The sequence below is a fragment of the Doryrhamphus excisus genome, linkage group LG15 (assembly GCF_037039965.1).
Source record: "Doryrhamphus excisus strain RoL-2023G ecotype Guam linkage group LG15, RoL_Dexc_Guam_v1.1, whole genome shotgun sequence".
Lineage (NCBI taxonomy): Eukaryota > Metazoa > Chordata > Actinopteri > Syngnathiformes > Syngnathidae > Doryrhamphus > Doryrhamphus excisus.
In genome coordinates this window covers 14,079,412-14,102,108 of record NC_136371.1, presented here as the reverse complement: position 1 = coordinate 14,102,108, position 22,697 = coordinate 14,079,412, and the positions used below count along the sequence as shown (strand labels likewise).

Here is a 22,697-nt window from a genome sequence, read left to right as displayed (position 1 = left end):
GCCCCACATAGCTGGCCAAACACATGCCTGCAAGAGAAGAACCAACTGACATAGCATACACACCTATTCCAACGAAGACCAAGCGTACAAATACATGTATTTAATTGTGTTGTATTCAGATATCTTTTTATCGCTTGCAATAATCACTGTTTTTCATATGTACATGCTGGCGTTCGTGGCATGTGTTTGGCCAGCTATGTGGGGCGGGTTGAGCATGACCTGTGAACCAGGAAGTGCGGGAATCGGTGTGTGTGCTGCGCTCTGGTGGTGGAAGTGTGAAAAATAAAGTTGACTGGAAGCAGCCGTTCGCCGTGTTCTTTTTTGGTATTGAAATCCTTAAGCAAAGATTGATTTAAGCTGCTCGACATTGTTCTATACTATAGAATACATTGTTCTATACTATAGAACAATGTCGAGTGCATTATTGCCCACTTTTAATGCAGTTCGGCGCAGGATAGTCCGGTTATATCGGTATTTTTTCAGACTCCCGAGAATATCGATATAACGAGACTTTACTGTATATAAAGCACATCATGAAGAAAACATCAACTGCTTGTATTGTTTCTTGAATTCGCTCATCGTTGTGCATTGTTTGAGGTCCTTATTCAATCCATTCCATAGTTTGATTCCACATACTGAAATGCTATGGCTTTTTAACATAGTCCTAGCATATAAGTGTTTCAAATTTAGTTCTTCCCTGAGATCATATTTCTCCTCTCTTGTAGAGAAGTATCGGATACCATTTTTAGGTAATTGGTTGTTTTTAGCCTTATGCATTATTTTAGCTGTTTGAAGATGAACAATATTAGCAAGTTTTAAGTATTTGTGATTTTAGAAATAAGGACTTTGTATGTTCTCTGTAGGCGGCTTTATGAATTATCCTTACTGACCTTTTTTGCAGTACATTTAGCGAGTGAAGATATAGTTATTACCCCATATTTCCACACAATAAGTAAGATATGGTAGAACAAGAGAGCAATTAAGAGTGTGGAGTGATTTCTGATTGAGAACAAATTTTGCTTTGTTCAATACTGAAATATTTCTGGCCACCTTATGTTGTATATTTGTAATATGACGTTTCCAGCTCATATTTTCATCTATTATGATTCCCATGAATTTATTTTCGTTCAGCCTTTCAATGTCCACACTGTCTATTTGTATTTGCTGGTGCGTGTCCTTTCTACTGTTACCAAACAGCATGATTTTAGTTTTACTTAGGTTCAAGGACAATCAATTATCATTAAACCATCTTTTTAGTGTGACTAGTTCTTCTCTGACCTTTCTAATGATTTCGTCTGTACTCCCTCCAGAACAAAAACAGTGGTATCATCCGCAAATAATACCAGCTTTAAGTCTTTCATAAGTTTGGAGATATCATTGATGTACAAGTTTTGGCCCCGGTATTGACCCCTGGGGAACTCCACACGTAATATATGAACTTGCAGATGTGTATTCTCCTAGCTTTACGCATTGTCGTCTCCTGTCAGCTAAAGCTACGTTCACACCGACGCCGAATCGATGGCGAATTAAATCGGCGAGCAAAGCGGCGGCAAAGCGTAACAAAGCTTAATGAAAGCGTGAAGACCGTAATACAGCGTAAGAAAGGTTTGAGCAATTCGGAACATTCGGCAAGAGCGCCAACATTTTTTAAACTGTTTAAAAATTTGAGGCGATATGTCATGAATTGCGTAAAGCGGGGAGAGCGCATTAAAGCTTATCAAAGCGTCACAAAGCTTATCAAAGTTTTGCTCAAAGCGTAGGAAAGCTTAACAGAGCTTGGTTCAAAGGATCAATGGATCTGCTGCATCTTTATATATTGTAGCGTCGTTGCCGACGCTATGGAAATTACGCGACTGCGATCGCTGACAAGCTTTTTATTGCACAACAATAATACTGGCTACTGTCGGCCGTAACCACGCCGTTGCAACCACCGCCAGCAACACAACAGTACTTCCTGCACCAGACACGCCCCCAGCCCCTGGTGCATTCACAGTCACCCGGAACAGTCGGACACCCAAGAGCACAACGTCAACATGAATACGTCAGGGTCGCTACAATATGCTCTGGATCAGAGGCGGGATGCAGTCGGGATCTCAAAATTTTCCATTGCATAACAGAGCTTAACAGAGCCTATCAATGCACAAGAGAGCTTGATAATCGTATCAGAGCGCACCAAAGCTTATCAATGAGTATTAAAGCGTATCAAAGTGTGATTTAAAGTGTAACAAATCCTGATCAATCGGCATCAAAGCATGAGTTGCCGTAGCGATTCGGGAAATAATTTGTCGCCTAAAGCGGGAACGAATTTCGTATCAGAGCGTATCATAGCTTATCAGAGCTTAAACATATCTGAGGAGATCGTGAGATTTTTTGAAAAATGACGCCAAATTCGTTGCCGATTCAAAGCGCGATATTCGGCGTCGGTGTGAACGTAGCTTAAGTAGCTTTTGACCCAGTTCAGAACTAATCCTCTTATTCCGTACCATTCTAATTTAGTTATTAGGATGTCATGATTGATTGTATCAAAGGCTTTTGTCAGATCCATGAATGCTTCGGCTGCACACTTCCTCTGATCTATAGCGCTGATCTATAGCGTTAGTGATTTCCTCCTTAATTTTAATCAGTGGCATGGAGGTAGAAATATTAGCTCTGTATCCATACTGACTTTCTGATAGTAAGTTGTTCGCTTTAATAAATTTATCCAGCCTGTTGTTGAATAGCTTCTCAATAATTTTGGAGAATTGTGGTAGCCAGGAGACTGGCCGATAGTTAGTAAATTGGTGTTTGTCACCATTTTTAAAAATTGGAACAACCTTTGCTGTTTTCATTTCTTGGGGAAATCTTCCGGTCTGAAAAGATAAATTGCTGATGTACATAGTGTCCATTTCGATTCCATGACAATCAGTTGAAGTTTTTGCTTTACAATTTTTGACAATGTCGATTATTTGCTTTTTTGTTAGATACATAGAATTAGGATTCCTTTCTATTGTTTCATTCCTTTCCTCGCTTGTCCTTTGTTTCGGAATCCCTTCTTCTCGTTTGGGACCAATATTAACAAAGTAGTTATTGAACTTTTCAACTGTCTCATCCATATCATCATTATAGGTGTTTCCCACCATGAAATAATTAGGGTAGTCTGTCATCTTGTTACTTTTCCTGATAATACTTATTTAGTATGCCCCATCCATCCATCCATCCATCAATTTTCCTCTGCTTATCCGGGTCCGGGTCGCGGGGGCAGCAGTCTTAGAAGGGAAGCCCAGACTTCCCGGTCCCCGGCCACCTCCTCCAGCTCCACCGGGAGGACACCAAGGCGTTCCCAGGCCAGCTGTGAGACATAGTCCCTCCAGCGTGTCCTAGGTCTGCCCCAGGGCCTTTTCCCGGCTGGGCATGCCCGAAACACCTCACCAGGGAGGCGTCCTAGATGCCCGAGCCACCTCAACTGACTCCTCTCGATGTGAAGGAGAAGCGGCTCTACTCTGAGCCCCTCCCGGATGGCAGAGCTCCTCACCCTATCTCTTAGGGTGAGTCCAGCTACCCTACGGAGGAAACTCATTTCAGCCGCCTGTAACCGCGATCTCATTCTTTCGGTCATGACCCAAAGCTCATGACCATAGGTGAGGGTGGGAACATAGATCGACCGGTAAATTGAGAGCTTTGCCCTCCGACTCAGCTCTCTTTTCACCACGACGGTCCGGTACAGCGACCGCATTACTGCCGAGGCTGCACCGATCCGTCTGTCGACCTCACGCTCCCACTTTCCCTCACTCGTGAACAAGACCCCGAGATACTTAAACTCCTCCACCTGGGGCAGGACCTCATTCCCAACCCGGAGGGAGCACTCCACCCTTTTCCGACTGAGAACCATGGCCTCTGATTTGGAGGTACTGAGTCTCATCCCAGAAGCTTCACACTCAGATGCAAACCGTCCAGGTGGTGATCAGTTTACAGCTCAGCCCCTCTTTTCACCCGTGTGTCCAGAACATGCGGACGCAGGTCTGATGATACGACTACAAAGTCGATCATAGACCTGCGGCCTAGGGTGTCCTGGTGCCAAGTGCACTTATGGACATCCCTATGTTCGAACATGGTGTTAGTTATGGACAAACCGTGGTTCGCACAGAAGTCCAATAACATCACACCGCACGGGTTCAGATCAGGGAGGCCGTTCCTCCCAATCACGCCCCTCCAGGTCACACTGTCATTGCCCACATGATATGTTTATGCTCTGATAAGCTCTGATATGCTCTGATACAAAATTCGTTCCCGCTTTCGGCGACAAATTATTTCCCGAATCGCTACGGCTACTCACGCTTTGATGCCGATTGATCAGGATTTGTTACGCTTTAAATCACGCTTTGATACGCTTTAATACTCATTGATAAGCTTTGGTGCGCTTATCACGCTTTAAATAACGCTGATACGATTATCAAGCTCTCTTGTGCATTGATAGGCTCTGTTAAGCTCTGTTACGCAATGGAAAATTTCGAGATCCCGACTGCATCCCGCCTCTGATCCAGAGCATATATAAAGATGCAGCAGATCCATTGATCCTTTGAACCAAGCTGTTAAGCTTTCCTACGCTTTGAGCAAAACTTTGATAAGCTTTGTGACGCTTTGATAAGCTTTAATACGCTCTCCCCGCTTCACGCAATTCGTGACAGATCACCTCAAATTTTTAAACAGGTTAAAAAATTTTGGCGCTCTTGCCGAATGTCCCGAATTGCTCAAACCTTTCTTACGCTGTATTACGGTCTTTACGCTTTCATTAAGATTTGTTACGCTTTGCCGCCGCTTTGCTCGCCAATTTAATTCGCCATCGATTCGGCGTCGGTGTGAACGTAGCATTACATGCTCTTAGGATTGTAGTCAACTTATTTTAAGTCTTGTATGTTCTTTCTGATTCTTTGGTCTGTTGAATGATGAATTTCTTGTATAGTGTGTTCTTCTTCTTGCAAGCATTAGTAAGGCCTTTTGTCATCCATGGCAGGTTGTTTTTGCTTCTTTGACTTTTCTCTCCAGGGACAGTTCTTATCATACAGCTTCATACAAGTACAGTAAAGTCTCGTTATATCAATATTCTCGGGAGTTGGAAAAAATACCGATATAACCGGACTATCCATATATCCGATCCTGCGCCGAACTGCATTAAAAGTGGGCGGATCTTTGATATGGCATGTAATTTTCTCCTTGAGTTCATGGATTGCGTATCTAGCATGCTTTTGTACTACAATAAATTTTGTACTACAGTAAATAAAAATAAACTTATGCTGTAGTGATTACCGGTTACTTCACCCCGGAACTATCGATAGGGAAGGTGTTGCCACCCGGAGGGGTAGGCGCGAGGGACGGGTATTTTCCGATTCCTGTTGTGGCTTTCATGTCTTTCATGCCTTTACGTAGCAAGAGAGTGCAAGTTAATGTTGGCAAGAAAAATAAAGTTTTCTCCCAAATTCGACACTCCGCCTCAGACTCCAGTTCTTCGGCGCTTCAATGCATTAAATAAAAACGTCTTCACACTTTTTTAATGACTATTTATTTTCTAAAATTCAACCAATGCAAAATCCTCACGCTTCAGCAGACAAAACCATAAACATTGTTGCAAAAAATGATTGCATTCATATACATAACACAATTCGGTTAAAGTCAGATGGGTCACATTTTTTTTCAACATTTATTATTTTATTTATTTATTTACATTTCCCCATGGTTGAAATTGGTGTTGAAAAACTGTACAACACAATACATGTACATGTATTTGTACGGTTGTGTCTTCGTTGGAAAGTTGTTGCAGGCATATGTTTGGCCAGCTATGTGGGGCGGTTGAGCATGACCTGTGAACCAGGAAGTGCGGGAATCGGTGTGTGTGTGCTGCACTCTGGTGGTGCAAGTGTGAAAAATAAAGTTGACTGGAAGCAGCCGTTCGCCGTGTTCTTTTTTGGTATTGAAATCCTTAAGCAAAGATTGATTTAAGCTGCTTTTGTATCGATATAAGCAGACCAAATTGGCTGGCGGGAAATGAAAAGGGCATCCTAGTAACCGGATTATCATAATAACCGTGTATCGTACTAACGGAGCTAATTACATCATAAAAGACTAGAAATTTGCCGGGAAATGAAAATAGTATCGTAATAAGTAGTAATTCGTTTTAACCGATATCGATATAACGAGACTTTACTATATGTAGAAAGTGTTCGTATGCTTCATCCACGTATTTGGCACTGTACACACACTCCCATTTTTGTTCTTCTAGATCAGGGGTGCTCACACTTTTTCAGCATGCGAGCTACTTTTAAAATGACCGAGTCAAAATGATCTACCCACTACAAAAATGCAAAACATCTATTTATTTTCAAATGTATTGAGGATTATTTGTACGTACAATGTATGTTGATGTACCTTACATAACCAAATGAGCCAATATTGCAAAACACACATAATTAACTATTAACATTTTTTGTAATTACCTGAGTTTACTTTAATGACTTGCACTGAATTGAATCAGCCAGGGATGCATAGTCCGGACAATAGCTGCTGATAGCCAGGTTAGCCAGGTTAGCCAGGTTAGCCAGGCAAACGCACTTCAAAAAAGACATTGTGGAAAAAAAAAGTCCACCTCCCATTCCGTATGGAAGTGATATGTTTTTGCCTTTATACTTGGTCCAGCTACTTCACTCATTTTAGTGACCATAAACTTTAGCGAGGGCTTAAAATCTGACGCAATTCGCCGACTGGCTTAGCACTTTGCATCGTTGTTTACGCATGAGCGGTGACCTAAAGGTCAAAATTCAGTTGTCATCTGATTGGTTGTCCTGTATGTCAATCAAGTAACGGGGATGGATGATAGGCTGACATCGTAAGTTCTGCTGCACTTAGAGACGTTGTTTGATTTGATTGGTCACCCGAAGGGCAACATTCAGTCATCTGAATGGCTGCCCTGTATATCAATCAAGTGACGGCATTGATGCTAGGATGATATTTTTTTAATGTCACGCCGCGATCGACCAGTACCACCTCCGCGATCGACCTGTAGATCGCGATCGACTTAATGAGCACCCCTGGTCTAGATCCTTCTTGAAAGTGTTGACTCTGTCCTCTGAATGTAGTCTTCGGACAGTCTTTGTAGTTTCCATTGGTCTGTTGTTGTAATGATGGTTTTAAATTGTAAACATTGGAAGATGATCGCTGATGTCTTTGATTAGCAGGCCACTCAGTGGTTTTGTTATCAAAATCATTGGTAAAAATATTGTCAATTAGAGTGGCACAATGGTCTGTGGATTCAGGAGATCAATATTGAAGTCTCCACATATAAAAATAGTTTTTTGATTGTTATCTGAAAAGGTTGCTTTGATCGAATCTTCAAACATTTCTATCCTTGAGTGTGGCGTTCTGTATAAACAACTTATGTACACGTTTTTGCTTTGTTCTTTATAGATTTCAATTGTTCATGAATGAATGTTCATTCTAATCATTTGCTGAACCTATGTTTGCATAAATGGTTCATACAAATTAACCATAAATTGATACAAAAAACCAACAAACATTAAAGATCACCTGCTTTCACTGATCAGGTGAATAGCCTGGCCCCTTACCTGCAAAAGCTCCTTATCTGCAAAGGCCATGATCCCCTCAAAGATGATCACACTGGCTCCATACACCGTTTTCTGTGGTGGAAATGAGAGTGGTACATTACATGATAATGTTGGGAACATTTAAAAATGTAGTTAGAACGCATAAAAAGGCAGATAAAATGATGAATGCTTTCAGTGACCATAGCATCCTCTAGCTCGGAAGATGATGTGTCTCTTAGACCAGGGGTCTGCAATCTGCAACTAGTCACAGGTGGCTTTTTTAATCCTTCTGCTGTTGAGTGTGCCATGCAATTTTCCACCTTATTGCTAGGGAAAGTGTTTCCTGGTGAGTCAACTCTGTGAGAGACAATGACACTGGTCAACTATTTAGCTTGTTAGCTTCCGTTATTGCTAATGAACAATAGCAATTAAAGTAAAAGTGGTACTGGAAATGGAACTTATCAATATTTATAACACTTCAATTGCTGTTGATCCGAGAGCTATTCCGGCTGAGCACTCGGGTTTTCCTGGTCACGGTAATCATAGGTGTCTTAGGAAGCCAGTATGCCCACCTGGTGATCAAAGCGTGTGGGCTGCATGAGCCTCGTACGATGCCCACGGATCAGGAACGGGCTCAAATGGATCTTTTAATGCTAAAGGTTGCCGCACTGTCTTAGACAATGGAGAACCTGAGCAAAACATCTGACATGTTGCCTGTCATTTCACAGAGTGAATTTCGTCCGTACCCAGTCCTTCTGTCTTCCATGAGTTGTGAAGTCATACACAGGGATTTTCACACTCTTGCCCTGCTTGAGTTTGCGCACTGTGTGCGTCAGTAAATCAAAGTCAAAGGCATCGGGGTGGTCAAAGTTGTAGTCGTTACTGGCAGCCCGACTCTGTTGTTCTGAGGAGAGGACCTGAGGGTCAGAGTGAGAACAGTGGTTCATAAATAAGACATCCTATCCTGTCCTATCACTATGTAGCACCCTATTACTTATTACTTACAACTATTTAACCTTTTTGAACAACCAGCAGAACATCAACAGAGAATATTGCAAAACTGTTAATTTAATGGCAAAGTTGCTCGGAGTACTTCAGTCAAAAAAGTTGAGCTGTTGTTACCTGACCAATTTAGTTCAATAGTGCTATGTGACTATTAATACAAAAGTACAACATTTTGTACTATTTGACACAAAATGAAATTCAACTTGATGCCTGTTTTAGAGTATTAATAAAATATGAATACATTTTTGTTGCAGAAGTGTATAAAGAGTATAAATTGAGAGTACAGGTTTACAAAGATACACAACTTGCAGCATTATTACTACATTGACAAAAAGAAAATATCTACTTGTGTTTTGACAACCAACATTTGATTTGCACTTTATTTACAAAGCACATCTCCACCCAGCGTGCTCATTTGTCAGTCATGTTTGAAGAGAACACTTGTAAAACTAGTAAGAGGTGACGCAAATATTTTTTGGTCAACGACACAACATCAGCTGGTGAGCCCTGTGATAGCATCACTGTCTAAAACTGGACACACAACTCTTTTTCTGTTGAACACACATCTAACGTTTTCAACACTTGCCTCTCGGCTATAGACAACAGGCTAAAGGAGCGCAAAATTCTAATTTTCATGCAGCTATGCCCTCCTGCTGCGAACAAAAGCTTGCACGCAGATTCCTGTTCAAGAGCAGAAGTAGTTAGTGTAACTAAATTTAGGAGATATGCCATGGTGACCACTGCACCAGGTGGTCATGTTTCCAGAATGGCCTCTTCTCAAGAACATAATTTGACTAGCTTTATGTGACTTAACTGTAATATGAGTGTGAATTCAAACTAAGACATTTTAGACATTGCTCTCCGGACACTGCAGTGTGAAATTTGGCACTTGTGCAGGGTTCGAGTGCTGCTGTTCAAAGTGACAGGATTACATAACCACAGTGGGTGGTTAGTATATGGAGGAGAAGGAATGATGGCCTTCCTCACCACACTTTTCTCTCTTTAACTGTCTAATATTTATTTCTCGTCATCATTTTGGCATTCAAAAAATATTTTTCTTTTAAGTGGCGCCCCGGGCTTCTGGGGCCCAACCTGTCAGACCAGAAAGACGTTAACTAAATGGAAATGGAAAGAAAACAAGTTAGTTCATGCAAAAATGTAGTCTGAGGAGCCACGCACATTTATGTTAATGTATGACTGCAAGCTGTTGCATACCTTGTAAAAGGAGTCCATGGAAAGAAGGACAACCCATGGAACATCTAGAGCTTCTATGATTTTTCTAGCAACAGTAGTCTTCCCTGAAGCACTGCCACCACACAGACCTGTGTGACACAATGATGTCAAAATCTTTTTTTTTTTTTACTTAGTAGGAGCACAATAGCCCCGAACAGAACATTTAGGGGTGTAAAAAGTAAATACTGTATTCATATTTCCTCTCATTTTCATTGTATTACTGATAAATACTTGAACAATAAATGGTCTTCTTTAGCTATCCTGTTCCTGTCCCTGGCTTCTGGATCCTCATTAGGGCCGCAGGCGTATGCTGGAGCCTATCCCAGCTGGCTTCGGGCTGTGGGTGTCAATCACAGGGCACATATAAACAAACAACCATTCACACTCACATTCATACCTGTGGACAATTTGGAGTCACCAATGTTTTTGGAATGTGTGAGGAAACCGGAGTACCCAGAGAAACCCACGCACAGGTAGAACATGAAAACTCCACACAAATGGCCAAGCCTTCTGGATCTCCTGACTGTGTGGCCAACATGCTAACCCTCCACCGTGCCGTACATCATATCATTTCTGTTTTTCATTTCAACCTATTTAGTTCGTCAGGAGGCGGGTTTGTCTTTACAGAGCGAGCGATCCACCAAGTAAATATTTCACCCCCGGTATATAAAAAATATTGTGGTTTTTGTTTTGGAACTCTGCTATGCATTTGACCAGTGGTTTTCTTATGGTGTCATGAGCACTGACCTTAACTGAGGCACGTGAGGCCTGCAGTTCTCTAGGTGGTACTGTGGGGTCTTTTCTGACCTCTTGGCTGAGTTGTCACTGCTTCTTGGGGTCATTTTGGTTGGCCGGCCACTCCTGGGGAGGTTCACTATTGTTCATTGGAGTCCCAAAGCTTTAGCAATGGCTTTCTAACCTTTTCCAGACCGATAGATCTCAATTACTGTCCTTTTTATTTGTTCCTGAATTTTGAGGATCTTTTGGTCTACTTCACTTTGCCAGGCAGGTCCTACTTAAAGGGGACCCATTGTGCTTATTTTTCGGCCCGGAGTTGTGGACTCCTATAGAACACGCTACACTTGATAGCACACAAAGCATTTAGTTCTTCCTGAATCTGCACCTATTCAGCTGTATTTCTGTAGATTTCGTGGTTCCCGCGAAAACGGTCTGTTTTAGTGCATTTCACCCACGGTTACTTCAAGATGTCTCTCAATGGTAAGTACCTTGAGCATTTTAGCGTTAGGTTTTCTACAGCATCGGTAACGTGTAACGTATTTTGGGGGATTACCAGTGTGTAAAAAACTTGGGTAGTGCTATTAGCAACCCCACTTCCTCTATGCTATAATGCTGCACCGACAAGAGCTTTTGCTCCATGACTTACACAAAATAAAGACAGTTAGGACACTGATAAACTGTTCCTTATTGCTTGTCCTTCTGACTCTTCCACACGACCAAGTGACTTTGGAAAGGCGTAGGGCTTCAGCTAGTTTGTTGGCTATTGCGGCTGTAGTGGCCTATGTTCACAAAACATTCCAGTGTGAAATGCCACTTGTGTCTGATGGTGGTGTCGCTAGGAACTGTAAACAAATGTGGTGTTTACTTTCGAGGCACTGCTAGCAAGTAAACAATGGAGCAGAGCATGGGATAGGGCAGAGAGTTTATATATAAGGAAGTCCGCCCCTCTGTGATGTCGAAAAGGAATGATTTTACCACGCCTTTTCAAACAGAGTGTTCTGAGCCATCCCAAACTTCTTTCAGGGCTCACTTCCAAATGTGCAAACCTCATTATCTGACACTTTGGCATTGTTTAACATGAGAATACGACATTCTAACTACATTTATAGGTCAGAAAAGTGGGAAAAGCATAATAGGTCCCCAATAAGTGATTTCTTGATTGAGAACAGGTATGCATTAATCAGGACTTGGTGTGGCTAGAGAAATTGAAGTCAGATGTGATAACCAGCTTTTTCACACAGGACCATGTTGGTTTGAATTTCTTTCTCCCTTAATCATAAAAGATTTAATTTACAAACTGCATATTGTGTTGTAATCGACAAATATTTTTATTGGGTTGATGAGCTGAAACATAAGTGTGGCACGCAAAAAAATACGGAATCAGGAAGGGTATAAATTAGGGCTGGGTTAAATGATTATTTCTGTAATCGATTAATCTAGAAAATAGTTTGTCAATGCATCGATATATAATCTAACAATTCATTTTTAAATCCGATTTGATTGAATTGATTGTTTAATTGATGTGTTTAATTGATTGATGATATGCGATCTCAATTTTGCAGAGGTCACAAACCACCGCATCATTACCTTTTGGCGTGCAATATTCCCATACTTTGGATATTCTTTTCTTCTGTCCGGACTCACTGAAACTTGTTGCAGCGGCCGCCGCCATGTTTTGATTCTGAGTAGTGGTGTGGCGTTCGTGAACGAACGGGTCAAAAGAACTAGTTCTTTTTTGTGAACGAATGAACGAGGTCACCGCCCATAAAATACCCCGTTCTGTCCATCGGCCGTTTTGTTCATGACAGACACAGCACTAGTTGGTGAGCTGTTGATTGGAACGAACGTGAACATGAGTGAACAGACTGACTCGACACGATTGACCGGGTCTATGCACAAGGGGAGATCACAGGATAACGACCAATTAACCAAAATGAACGGCTCCTGTTCATCTTGTTCACTGATATCAACGGTTTTTGACCACCACTAATTCTGAGTGAAGGCGCATCGACATGCAGTTCTTGTGTCGACGTATTTTTTGCAATGATGCCAAACTCAATTTTTTATGCCATTACGGGCCACCACGGGCCACCACGAGCCACCACGAGCCAGTTGGAGCCACTGCACGTCACTAGGCACCTTTTTGGCGACACTCGGCGCCACAGCAAGTTGCATTGGTGCCAACTGGCACCAACTAGCGCCGGCGGACATGAAGTAAATAATGTGAAAAAATATAGATTTCTATTTGTGGGATATATTTCCTCACAAAATGAATACTCTATGTTGGGCAAGTAAATACATCAGTGCTGTTTCTTAAAAGTACAAATCAAGTGACCTACCAATGACAAAGGCCTCTTTGGATTGGGTCCCATGTTCATTGTACCAGGGGGGGCGCCCAGCGGTGTAGATGGTGCGCTTGGAGGTACGGAGGAGAGGTGGCTCAGACTTGCACTGACTGGTGGTCCTTTTTCTGGGTGAAAGGCCTGGGCTTACTGAGGGAAGGAGGCGGTCAAGTGAGCCCTCACCAGCCCCACTTTAGAGACACAAATAAGAACAATCAGTCATTGTTAGGTAAGGAAAAACATGTTTTGAGTCTTTTATTTGCTGTACAATGGAACTGAACACAAAGGGTTAGTGGTGTGATCTACAACATATGAAAAAAAAGAGGCAACATGTTGATCACTGTTTTCCTAAGTCAAAGTTTATGTCTGTGAATATCTTGTTTTGCCTAAAAGTGCTTTCTGGATAACTTGGGGAATAAAAAAAAAATCACATTTGTGAGGATAAAATCAGAGGAATTTACATTTTAAAACCCAAAACAATTACATTGAATGCCAAAATAGTTGAAAATTAATCGAGAGTAATTGTTGCAGCTCCTACTTCGGATCAGCATTTTTATTTTCCTCTGTGGGGTTACTTGAAAGATGCATGAAATAATTCCCTCCCTCTCCACATCCATGAAATTCCCAAGGCAAAACTAACAGAATCATCACTAACACACCATCTTCTCCCTGTCAATGTGCAATTGATCACTTCACTGCATGTGTAAGGTAGCCATGTTAACAAACTGTAAACAAGACTCAAAAGACATTGAGTTAAATGTTTAGTTCATACCAACCAGGCAAGTTTGACCAAAACAGCAAAGTTGAACAACAACAACAACTGGTGCCAAAGTACACAAACTGACCTAATTTCCATGACAGTTCAGCCATCTTAGCGCGCAGACCTCACAGGTAGGAGACCAGGGTTCAATTCCACCCTCGGGCATCTCTGTGTGGAGTTTGCATGTTCTCCCCGTGAATGCGTGGGTTTTCACCGGGTACTCCGGTTTCCTCCCACATTCCAAAAACATGCTAGGTTAATTGGATACTCCAAATTGTCCATAGGTATGAATGTGAGTGTGAATGGTTGTTTGTCTATATGTGCCCTGTGATTGGCTGGCGACCAGTCCAGGGTGTACCCCGCCTTACGCCCGAAGACAGCTGGGATAGGCTCCAGCACCCCCCGCGACCCTCGTGAGGAAAAGCGGTAGAAAATGAATGAATGAATGAGTTCAGCCATCACAATAGCCACAAAAGTACGTTTTTCAAGCTGAAACTCATGATAGAGTGCTCTGCAAAGCAATAGAAATCCCCTCAAAAATAGTCAGGCTTTGTCATCTAAGGCATGTTTTAAGGGTAAAGATTGGATCACAAAAACAAATGCTGCCTTTGTACAGTAAACCTCGGATATATCGGATTCAATTGTTCCCACTGGTTTTGTCCGATATAAGCAAAATCCGTTATATGCGTATACCGGAAAATGTCTGTTTTACGCATATATCGGATTTATATCCGGTATATGCGTAAATCGGATTTTATAGTCAAGGCACTTCCTTGACTATGTTTCCAATGTACCTGGAGTGGGCAATGAAAAGATACGTAAGGTAATGAGAATTTAACTTTATTGGACTCTGAGCATAACAAATTGTTAATTAAGCTAGGCCCTGTTACGCCCGTCAGGCCTACGTTATTTCCAATAGTGAGGTTCACTGCTGTGCTAGTATTATTGACGTCACTCACTTTTATATTTGTCCTAAATCTGGAGCCAGGAGAAAGACACGATGCGGCCATCCGATATATGCGAGGGAAATTGGAACGGGACTGGAGATTTTGTCCGAAATAGGCGAAATCCGATATATGCAATGAATTTTTATTGGAAATGCATTACAGAAAATTTTTTTCTTTTTTATCTGTCCGTTGTGAGTGAATTTCCGATATATCCGAGTCCGATATATCCGAGGTTTACTGTATTACACAACTCGGATATCTCACCATGGGCTAACTTATTGCATTATCCGGCTCATCCACATCCTCCCAGTGAGGTTTGTAAAAAGCCAGCTGCCATTATTTCAGTATACCGTATACTGTACGCACACACACCAGAAACTTTGTGGGTTGTCAGTTAAAAACAAGGTGCAATTAAAGGTTAGCTGAGTTGAAGATGAATGCTCTTCTAAAACTTCTCATGCTTTGCACACTATCCTGTCATTGCACAAAGAAAGAATCTCACAGCACAACTCTTACCCAAGGTCAACAATAGTCCACCAACAGTTGTAAACAGGGGGCAAGGGCGGTAAATTTTCGATGGTTTACCTTGTGAACGTTTCTGAGCCAATACATGGCTGCTGTCGTGATTTAACATTCCATTATTGTTATAAAATGAAAAATAGGACTGATCCAAACCTATATGACTAAGTTATGACTTGCTTTTGTTTAACAACTCCGATACGGGATTGTGCCTCTTTATTATAAATTGCGGGTTTCCAACGTGAATAATACACAACATGTTTAAAAGAAAAATATATATTATGAGGTATGACTAGTCCAGTATGTACCCTTCCTCTTGCCTGCTCCAGCACACCCGCAATCCTATCGGACAAGCAGGTACAGAAAATGTATGAATATTGGGTATGACATGAAGCCTCCAAGGTGGTCAGCTGACCGGTGGGAGGGGTACACCCTGGAAGGGTCAAGTTGATCACAGGGTTGAGTGACACGGAACCACACATTCATTTAAAAACTGTTTTAACTAGTTCAGTGGGAAGAACTGCAAAAAACTGAAGAAACACCAAAACCTCCACACAGAAACCACACTGTCAACAAGCACACCACAACAAAGCAACAGCCAAGAAACATCCCAAGGATACTTAAAGGGCAAGTAAGTCAAGCATATATACAATAATGGAATAAAATCAAATAAAATGCACTTACCGGCCATCAGATTTCAGTGTCCAGCAACCAGATATTCTGGCCCCAGAGTAATTTGGTAGAGAGCTCATGTGTAGAGAGGAAGGAGGCTTCCACCACCACTACTTGGTTGGACTTTTAATTCTATTTAACAGGTACTGTACACTCACTTTATGTTTACACTCTGCGGCATGTGTGGTGCAACGCATCGAAAGACCGCAGCAGTGTTCTAAAGGGGATGGTCAGGGATCAGTTAGGGAGAAACGAAATTTTAAAACTCAAATGCTTTCTGTTTCGTCCGTTCGGTGGAGCGGCGCTCACGGAAGAGGGAGGAACTTCGGTGCGCAAAGTGTCCAACAGCAGCTCGCCCCCTTCGCCACGCCTCCTCCTGCTTCCCTCCCACCCTCGAACAGCGAATGCAAGAGACGTGAGAAGAGCAGTCGCCTTAAGGATTAAGTTCATTCGGCGGTATTAATAGTAACAGCACAACTTCGAGAAACACCGTCCCGGCAGCAGGCGCGCTCGGGTAAACACACGCACGTCATCTGTATCTTCGTTCACAGTGCAGTTGGGGGCGCAAGATGCAAGAGGGAGCGACGGACGCCAACAAGCAACAAATATATCCGGAAAAGAGCAGGAAGAAAATGTGTATTATCCCAAGCTAGTGTTTGACCACTCAACAGTTGCTTGACGTTTAGGAGCCACGGGAGGCGGTCGCATTAAAAGGAACAGCAGAGTTGTGTTTTCCTCCTGTATGGACTCCAGAGTACTTTACACCAGAGTCTGGAGACGTCAGCAGTGTCGCTCTCTACAAACACACACGCCCAGGCGTCATAAACAGCATGATGAAATGTAATACTCCCGCCCTTCTTATCATCTGACACCACTACACTTCCACCCACAAAAAGAACACACAAGTCAGTTTTGTTCACAAAAGAGAAATATCAACTAAGTGTTGGATAAAACAAATAGGACATGTCGAATACTTTGTCAATATCCATCTCTAAATACAGTGCCATCTGCACGTCCCTGCAAAAAAATGGCCAGTGTTGCTAAACTGCTCCGGGGACAACTTGCATTGTTGTCTCCTCCTTGATATTGCATCTCCTTCAGAAAACGTCAATGCAATATCCACTGTGTTAAACATGTGACTAAAACTAATTGTGTTGTCATCCTGAAACACCAAATAGAGAATATGACGGCTGTTGCCTGCTTTTGTCTTCATAAAAGGGGCAATACACAATGGTCATCAAACACATTTAAATATTACTCAATGACAACACAGATGAACAAAACATGTACATAGTTTTTAAATGAAACATATTATTAAAGGATTTAAAAAAAATGTACTGTGCCCCCCCGCCCCCCCCATCATTTCTAAAAATGTGGGACACCAGCGAACCACAGCAAGAGCCATTATCCACAATAGCAAAAACATTGAACAGTGGTAAACTTTCTCATGAATGGCCGACCAACCAAAATTACCCCATGAGCGCAGCAACAACTCATCGAAGAGGTCAAAAAAGGCCCCATAACAACAACCGAAAAACTGCAGGACTCACTTGCCTCAGTTAAAGGTGAACTGCACTTTTTTTGGAATGTTGCCCATCATTCAATGCTTATGTGAAACATGAACACATATTTCTTTACATTTTCTGTGCATGATAACACAAGAAAACGAGAAAATTTCAGCTAGCTTACAATGCTGTCATTGGGATACACCTATTTCGACTATGAAGGCCTCTAAAAATAAACCTCTACCAATGTTGCATGGTTTGATATACACGCTGTGATCATGCATTAACATATACACTGATGATAACATGTAATACTTAATACAGTATCTTGCCGTATTTTGATGATTTAAAACACTTAAACTTCTTTCCGAGGGCGCATTGATACTAGCGAACTAACATGACGCCTCACTAATTGCTAGTCTCAGACAGATGGGTGGATACCTAACTCTCAATTTCGCTACAAGATGCTCGTTTGCCATCAGCATTTAATACCTGGCGACTGGAGCACATGTCTTCTGCTGGAGAGACACTGCAACTATTACATGTTATCATCGGTGTATGTGTTAATGCATGATCACAGCGTGTATATCAAACCATACAACCTTGGTAGAGGATTTTTATGCCTATCAAAATATAGATGTATCCCAATGACAGCATTGTAAGCTAGCTCAAATGAATTTGTTTTCTTGTGAGACCATTACTCACATAAGATATGCCTTTATTCGTCCCTCTGTCGGGAAATTTGCATTGCACAGCAGCAAGAGAATAGAATCAGTTAAGCAGTACAAAATACACAATATAAAAAATACACAATATAAAAATAAACAATGTAAACAACCTAAGTATTAACAAATTACCAATTTTACCCAGGGTTATATACAAATACAGTTTGCAAGATAATATAAAATATGAAATGAAATATATGACCAGTCTATACACTATGAGATCTTGCTAGTGAATTATATATGAGGCATTATAAAAATACTGCACTTAGACCTTAGTGCGGAATTTCAAGTTTTAATGTAAGGAGATAAAGTTCAGACTAATACGCTTTATCACCAATATACAAAGCTGACATGCATTGTTTTTTTTCTTAAATATATATTTAAAAAAAAACATCTTTGCATGTCTACATGGGTTGGTTTAGAAAATGTAGTGGCCCAATGCATCCATTAATTATTCAGTATGCGGATAGCAACACAACTATAACAACATGATGCATTTGATAGGCGGTCTTTAAGGTATTCCAACATTGTGATTTGACCCAAATTTCACAAGTTGTGCATCTATTTTAGAAAGTGGGAGAAACTTCCATCCATCCATCCATACATTTTCTATGCCGCTTATCCTCACTAGGGTCGCAGGTATGCTGGAACCTATCCCAGCTATGCTAGAACCTAACCCAGCTGTCTTTGGGTGAGCGGTGGGGTACACCTTGGACTGGTCGCCAGCCAATCGCAGGCCACGTATATACAAACAATCATTCATACCTATGAACATTTTGGAGTGGCCAATTAACCTAACATGCATGTTTTTGAATGTGGGAAGAAACCAGAGTACCCGGAGAAAACCCAGGCACCACAGGAAAAATATGCAAACTCCACACAGAGATGTCCAAACTGACAAGGGAGAAAGTTATGTAAGTTGAAACAAACACAGAAGGTGGCCAACAGGGGCGTCACTAGACCTGATACTGTACTGGGCCACCAGTACAGTATCAGGTCCAGTGACGCCCCTGTTGGCACCTGGGGCACAAAGAATTCATGAGAGCACGCAAAGTGTGCAAGAGAATTCAACACTTATTTATCATCAAAGAGCATAAATAGACCTTTAAACAATCCAATCATATCAGACTATGTTGTTGTATAGATCCGTGATTGAAAATGTACTGCGTTAATGCATTTGGCATACTTGTGCACTTTAGACTTCTAAACCATTACAAAAACACAACAACTGTTGTGTGTCTCTTCAGGGAATCATTTTTGGGAAGTAAACTGTAAACAGTTTTGGTCAATCACTTGGCTGTGGTTTAACTTGGAAAGTTCCTCACTCTCCACTGACATGATGGCAAGATGGTGAAGCCTATCCTGCCTCATTTTGCTTCTCAGTCAAGTGTGGAGCCGTTTTCTGTGAAATAAACTTGAATGGTTTCAAAATGTGGCTCACAACTTGATCTTAGGGGAAAATGTTTTTCTTCCTGAAGATAGACCATTTGAGAACCACTGCACCATCCATAGGCTATATTTGTCAACTAACACAAGCTTACTCAAAATCATCATTGATGCAGAGTTCAGGATGCTCAGGATGCTGGTTCCTGAGCAGAAACAGCAGACTATGAACAGACCATGAACCATGAAACTCACTGGAAGTTCCCCCGACAGCTCGTACAGCAAATTAATGTAGTTGTCAGCAAATTAATGTGGTTGTCTTGATAAAAGGAATAACGTTAGCTAACTTTAGACAGACTTCTGTTGCCTGTCTAGCTAGGACTTCAGTTACTTCGCTCATTCCTTGCTGCTTTGTCCCTGCTGCAGGCGAATAACCTTCTGATAACTAGCTAGGAGTTACAGTTAAGAGTCAAATCAAAATCAAAATAGTATATTTAACAAGTTGTTGTCGGCTAACATTACCTACCTCACGCGGTGATTCTTATCGCCTGCCTCTCCCTCTCTTTCTCTCGCTCGCTCTCTCGACTTTGAGTTGACACACAAGTATTATCAGCTGAAGTCGCTACACGTGAATTAATTCATTCATTTTCAACCGCTTTCCTCACGAGGATCACGGGGGTGCTGGAGCCTATCCCAGCTGTCTTCAGGCGAGAGCTGGATCATAGTGCACATACAGACAAACAACCATTCACACTCACATTCATACCTATGGACAATTTGGAGTCGGCAATTAACCTAGCATGTTTTTGGAATGTGGGAGGAAACCGGCGTACCCGGAGAAAACCCACGCATGCACCGGGAGAACATGCAAACTCCACACAAAGATGGCCGAGAGTGGAATTGAACCCTGGGTTCCTAGCTGTGAGGTCTGCACACTAACCACTGGCCCACCTTGCCACAAGCTACATGTGAATAAATTACCATATTAATGATAACTCACATGTCGATCAACCAATAGGCGAACAGTTCAACCCAAGACACACTTAGGACCGCCCCCTCATTTGAATAGTTTTTCCTTCTGCATTTCTGAGGACCAAAACTGCCAAAATAATAAATAAATAAAAGTGAAAATAAAAACAAAAATGAAAAAAAAATCAAAAAATTAAATACAAAAAATAAATATAAATGGAAATAAAAACAAAAATAAAAATATATATACATAAATAAATAAAAGCAAAAATAAATACAAAAATAAAAAACAAGATTCAAAAATTAAAAAATATATAATTTTGTTTTTATTTCCACTTTTATTTATTTATTATTTTGGCAGTTTTGGTCCTCCATAACGCCGTTGGTGGCGTGAAGTGAAAGTGAAAGTCTTGTACTTTATCATCTTTGTCAATGGGTCTTTTGTTAGGAATCATACTGTTTTGCTTACTATACAATTATATGTTCTGTTGGAAGTAAGCTTCTTTCTTGGAAGTTAGACGCCACCGTTGCAGTAGTTCCTTTAAATAGCAACAAAACGTCATCAAAGCAGGACATCTGTGCAGTAACGCCATCGTGTGGCCGAGTACAGTATCTGAGACGTTAGGCTACTTGGCTTTCTTCAGAGCTGACTGACTAGCTCTGCATGACACGTCACATGCACGTTTATTCATTAGGTCTGCTAAAAATGTACGCTAATTATTTCTGTATATTTCACCAAAAGCAACTGGATGTATTGTAGCGGGATGGACTTGGCCATCCATTTTGTAGAACTGAAACCACGTTTCTACCTCATGGGGGCAATGATCATTGCAAGGTTCGAACCATTTTTCCTTTAGGTAATATCAATTTTCTATTTCCTAGTGCGAAACTGTTAGCTTCCTCTGTTATAAAGTTACCTCCCACCATCGTGTTGCCACAGTATGTCACTGGACATACAAACATTTTTTTCATTATACACGTCACCCGATATAGACGTTAGAAAATTTTTGTTTAGAGATTTTTTAAAAAAGTTGTCAAGAACTACCCAGTGCAAAATATGCAAATTGAGCGACTTGAAAAGGCGACTGAAATAGAGTCATTCTAAACGGTGAATATTTCTGGCTTACATTACAGTAATTAGATGTATAGCTGAAAAAGGCAGTACAGTTACTCAAAGTGTAGTGTGACAAGTCATATTTCCGTTCATGCTTACAGTAATAGCTAGTGATAAAGTCACTATGCCGTCGTCGTTTCTGCCCATTAATTTCAAGATGATTATATACAAATCCGAACAATGTTACCTCTTTGGCGTTTTGTCTTCATGCTCCATTTTGGCGAGCCTTTCTTCCCTGCTAACAGCAGACATTGCTAATCTATTGACAATCATATGTTGGAGTACATTTTGCGCAGAGGCATCATGGGACTTGGAGGCATCGGGCACGGCGGTATGGTGCGGCTACAGCAGGGCCAGCGCCGCAATGGACTACAACTCCCAAAATGTAGCTTAGTCGTGATTCATCACCAGCAGCGTGGAGTGTGTATTGTATACTAATGTACTATGTGGCCTTTCGAAAAAACTGTCGCTTGATATATGAACACCGTTTGTCCTTTGGTATGGTTATGTGTGTCATTTGGTATTGGAGACAATAGAGCAAAACACAAAAGATCTATATACACACAGATGTTTGTCATATATGCACAGAAGCTGGGTAAAACACATTAACTAAATCTGTACACACGCACTCTCAACAAAGGCTAAGCGCGTTAAAAAGCTGTGCACACATACTAAGTTTGATTAGTCACACTGACCACCTTTCACACGGGGAAGTAGTGTTCTTGTCTGTGTGAACTTGTACGTGTGTGGGTCTGTGTGAGAAATACATTGAGTACGCCCGGAAAGCTCAGTTCGATGTAACCCAGCCGGTCACTAAAGCAGGTGATTTTGATGATTAACCCTCCTTTGAGGATGGAGGGAAGGAGCTCGTCAATTAAATCACCTGCTGAAACTGGTTAGAAAAAAACCTGCAGTACTTCGGCCCTCTGTCGACACATGTGGCGTAGACGGAAAGCACCTGAAACTTCGTGTTTACAGGAAGCCACTACTACAGCTAGTTCCGATATTCTCACTTCAAAATAATTTTCTCAATCATATAATTTTTGATTGGCCATGCTATTAAAACATCATACTTGAGAGACAAGGCCTCGTTGTTCATTATTTTGCGTAAATTTGTTGTTCATTATTTTCCGTAAATTTACAATCTTTAAGAACAAACCACCTTACTTGCTTGGTAAATTAGAGATGTAACATGTTTGAGTGTATTTTATTCT

General features: G+C 41.3%; 1 protein-coding gene across 8 annotated transcripts in view; it reads right to left on the bottom strand.

The window, feature by feature from the left end:
- Nucleotides 1-22,436, bottom strand: part of LOC131104316 (uridine-cytidine kinase-like 1) — a 34,327-nt gene extending 11,891 nt beyond the window's left edge. For 2 of the 8 annotated variants that reach the window (XM_058051357.2, XM_058051364.2), the window contains exons 1-5: nucleotides 21,671-21,855; nucleotides 12,887-13,080; nucleotides 9,792-9,898; nucleotides 8,318-8,488; nucleotides 7,593-7,664 (exon numbers count right to left, since the gene is read on the bottom strand). In XM_058051357.2, coding sequence (XP_057907340.1) covers nucleotides 7,593-7,664; nucleotides 8,318-8,488; nucleotides 9,792-9,898; nucleotides 12,887-13,080; nucleotides 21,671-21,756 — 630 coding nt within the window. In that variant the 5' untranslated portion in view covers nucleotides 21,757-21,855. Of the gene's footprint in view, nucleotides 1-7,592; nucleotides 7,665-8,317; nucleotides 8,489-9,791; nucleotides 9,899-12,886; nucleotides 13,081-15,799; nucleotides 16,798-21,670; nucleotides 21,868-22,395 lie in introns of those variants that run through there. The other 6 variants (XM_058051361.2, XM_078796953.1, XM_058051362.2 and 3 more) reach the window with 6 other exon arrangements.
- Between the last annotated feature and the right edge of the window lie 261 nt (nucleotides 22,437-22,697).